Consider the following 4,181-nt stretch of genomic DNA (forward strand, 5'->3'; position numbering starts at 1 on the left):
AATTCTAATCTGAGAGAGGCTTTGTATGCTGCTCTGTTCATTGATTATAATTATCTATCTATCTATCTATCTATCCATCCATCCATCCATCTATCTATCTATCTATATACACAGACACTAGGTATATATGCTGGGTCAGGGCCTTGAATGTGATGAAAATACGGTGGAACAGTAGACGAAGTTTTGTCCCTGACTACATATTCAGTGCCTGCCTGTCTTTATAACTTTCCAAGTAACCATACAGACTGACTCAGATTACTGATGCTGATAATAATAATACAAAGGACGATTAGAGTTACCTTGTTGTGGTGGTGTGTGGCTCAGAGGTGTGATGTGGGGGTGGGCTGGGCGCCATTTTCCTTGGCTGAGGCGGCTGCTACAGGGAGTGAAGAGCGGGTGGTCATAGTTATCGCCGTGGTCGTGGGGTCGTCCCGTAACGCCTGGGTGGTCGTGGCTCCGTCCTGAGCCTCCGTTTCGCGAGTCCTGCCGCTACGGGCTCGCGAGGACCCGCCGCGGCGCTTCGTAAACACCGAGTTTTCCACCGCAAGCAGGTTGTTTACGTCGCGTCGTGCTGCGCATGTGCAGGCCTTCATGAAGCTCTTCTTGAAGTTGTCGCTGAGGAAGGCGTAAAGGATGGGGTTGATGGCGGAGTTGATGTAGGAGAGGCAGGAAGAGATGAGGAAGAGCACCACCATAAACGGACTCTGGCCTTCCCTAGGGGGGGTGAAAATTAGAGCCAGCTGTAGCACCCAGTAAGGCAGCCAGCAGAGCACGTAAACTGTGATCACCGTCAGCACCATCTTCGTCACTTTCCTGTGGCTCTTCTTCTTCTCCTTGGACTTAGATTTGGGCCCCACCGTCTTGAGTTTATGAAGAACGAGACTGTAGAAGATGAAAATGAGTGCCAGGGGAATACCAAAAGCAAGAACCAGGGAGTAAATGGTGAAAACAACCTGACCATTGACGCCAAACCCATCCGGCCACACGATGTTGCAGTTGGTGAGGTTGTTAACTTGCAGGGTGTTGGAGTACATGAACACCGGCACGATCATCAGGGCAGAGAGCGTCCAGGCAGTTAACGAGACCAATTTGGAGATCATGGGCGTGCGGAATTTGGGCGAGCTGATTGGATGACACACAGCAATGTAGCGATCGGCGCTCATGATGGTGAGGAAGAGCGAGCTGGTGAACTGGTTTAGCGAGGTGGTGATCATATACAGCTTGCACATTACGGATCCAAACGGCCAGTGACCCAGGAGCGAAGTGGTCATCAGGAAGGGAATCCCCACCACGAAAAGCTCATCCGCTATGGCCAAGTTCAGGATATAGAGATTGGTGACCGTCTGCATCTTGGTGAAGCGAGTGACAACGTAGATAACCAGTGTGTTCCCGCATAACCCGACGAAGCAAGTCAACGCGTAGCTCACCTGCATCACCACATTGGCAACCAGATGGATGGGTGACTCCACTCCACCGAAGATATTGACGTTGGTGCAGTTGGGGTCTCCTAAGTTGGTCTCATTCTGGGCCAAGTAGGAGCAATTCAAGGGGAACAGGTCCGTGTCGTTCAGCAGAAGCGGGTCCTCCATCTTGCACGCTCACCTATTCCCTCGCTCTCTTTTTATTTTCTTGCTCACTTTTTCTCGGTCGCCTGGCTGCTGTTTTTCACCCGCCTTCTTTGGCTCACTCCCTTCCTCGCTTTATTCTTTTCTCTCGCTCGCTTTTTTCCTGCCAACTTTCTCTCCCTTCTTCTCGGCTGCTGTTTATTCCCCGAGACCCGATCTTCTCTGGCTTACTACCTCGCACACTTTATTCTTCTCTCTCGCTCCCTGTTTTGGCTTCTTTCCTTGACACTCCCTTTCCTTATTTACTTTCTCTTGTTCCGTTCCTTTGTTTTGGACTTTCTCTCGAGCAATGTTTTTTTTTTTTATTTGCTGCTCTTCGCTCGCTTCTTTTTGCTTATTTTCTGTTTACTTTCTCTCGTTTGCGTCTTTCGTCTTTCCTGTTCACTCCGTCGTTAACTTCCTTCTCGCTCACGTCACTTTTGTCTCTGGCTTTCTTTCGTGCAGAGTTTTTGGTTCACTCTCTCGCTCACTCCTTTGTTCTCTTTCCCATTATTTCTTTCTTAGTTTCTTGCTCGCTTTTTCCTCTACTTTCTTCCTAACTCCCTACCTCTTTTTCTTTCTCACTCCCTCTCGTTTCTCTTTTTCGTCACTGGCTTTCTTTCGGACACAGTTTTTCGCTTTTTCCTCACGGCTTTTCGCTCACTTTCGATCGTTGTTCTTCACTCTCGTATCGTCACTAGCTCTCTTCGTCCACCTTTTCCTGCTTCTTTGCTCTCGTCTCATTCACTGGCTTTCTAACTCGAATTCCTCTGCTGACTTGCTTTCGTCTGTTTCTCTCTCACTTTCTCTCGTTCGCTCCTTTATCTTTAACTATCTCCTGTCTTTCACTATCTTTCTCTCTCTCATTGAATCTGATATCTCTAACCAGTTTCTCTAATTCTTACTCGCTTTCCCTTGTCCGTATTTCTCGCTCACTTTCTGTCAATTCGCTCTCTCTCTCTCGTGGGCTGTTTCTCGCTCACTTGAAACAGCCGTCTCGCTCACTTTCTCTCAATCCAACGGTCATCTCTAGCTACCTTTCCTCAGCTGTTTCTTGCCTACTTTGTCTTTCTCACTTTCTTTAATTATCTTGCTCTACGTATCACACATCTGGGTGTCTCTTGTCAGGGTTCAGCGTTGATGATTTATTTATTTATTTACTTTTGCGTTAACACTACCGAAGCGTTGATGACTGACTTTTTTCCGTTGATGATAATGAGGTCCGTTGATGTTATTGATGAGCTGATTACTTTACCGTTTTTTATGACAAGCCGCTCATAAGTGTGATGCGTTGATGAACAGCTTAAATTACTGGCTATATTTTCCGTTGATAACCAGGTCCATTGATGTTACTGATGCTTTGATAAATGATCGATGCAATGATTAGATTAGATTATTTTTCTACTAGGGTCTTTGATATTGTTGATGCGTTGATGACTGATTATAACTTTAATTCGTGCTTATATATTCCGTTGATGATCACAAGGCTTCCTGATGTTCTTGATGCATTGATGAATGATATAAGCGTTCATACTTAGTTTTAAATTCCGTTGATGTTAGGTGTTGATGCGTTAATGACAGACTGATCAATGTGTTAATTTCTGACGTATCTTCCGTCGATGTTAAGTCCGCTGATGTTACTAAGACGTTGATGATTGATAACTGCATTAATTACTAGTCTTTTCCGGTGTTTCTGATTGATGCGTTGATGTGCGTATGTAAAAAATAAACAAGGGTTATTGGCAACTGAGATCCGTTGATGTAGTTGCAAAGTTGACGTTCGTTGATGCTGCCTGTCGTTACCAATTGATGCCCATTGATGTCAACCAGTATTTGTTGATAATGAAGGTCCGTTGATGCCAGATGATTAAATTGATGTCTTGATGTAAGCTGATGATACTGATGTTCGTTACTGCTACCTGATGTTACTTAATTGATGTCCATTGATGTCGGCTGATATTTATGACGATACTGATATTCTCTGACAATGGTTGATGATCCTAATATTGGTTGACGTTACTATTTGATGTATATTGATAGCGACTGAAGGGATTGATGAATGTTAATACTGTCTGACGTTAGTGAATTGATGTCAGTTAATAATGACTGATGATACTGGTGTTTTAATTCTATATGACCTTATTGATTGATGTGCATTGATGATAAATAAAGTCTGCTCTCTATGAATGATGATACTGATGTCTGTTGATGATACAAGATAGATATGCTGATGATTGGCGTTGATGTTTGATTTGTTTGTGTTGCTGATATTGATGGCTGCTGAAGTCGAGTAACGTTACTAATTGATGTCAGTTGATGCCGATGTGCTCAGACGTTACTGATGTCCGTTGATGTCAGATAATGTGTCTTACTGATGTCTATTGATGACGCTGAAGAGAGATGTTATTGATGTTAAGCGGCGTTTGAAAGTGATATCAGTTAGTGATAGTTTATGAGATTGATGTCTGCTGATGTTGATGTCAATGGTTAATCTTCGTTGATGACAGTTAAGTACGTTGATCCCTGGCTGATGTATGGTGATAAGAGTGGTAGGCTTTTTCGAACGATGGTAGGTGG

At 44.2% G+C, this 4,181-nt stretch overlaps 1 protein-coding gene across 1 annotated transcript; it reads right to left on the bottom strand.

The window, feature by feature from the left end:
* Positions 1-320: 320 nt before the first annotated feature.
* LOC145401779 (somatostatin receptor type 2-like) lies at positions 321-1,589 on the bottom strand. Its single transcript, XM_080273961.1, has one exon. It carries the CDS (start codon positions 1,587-1,589, stop codon positions 321-323), a length of 1,269 nt encoding a protein of 422 aa, XP_080130087.1.
* Between the last annotated feature and the right edge of the window lie 2,592 nt (positions 1,590-4,181).

This window comes from Coenobita brevimanus, chromosome 6, assembly GCF_032717465.1.
Source record: "Coenobita brevimanus isolate Jiangsu-jjx chromosome 6, ASM3271746v2, whole genome shotgun sequence".
Classification (NCBI taxonomy): Eukaryota; Metazoa; Arthropoda; class Malacostraca; order Decapoda; family Coenobitidae; genus Coenobita; species Coenobita brevimanus.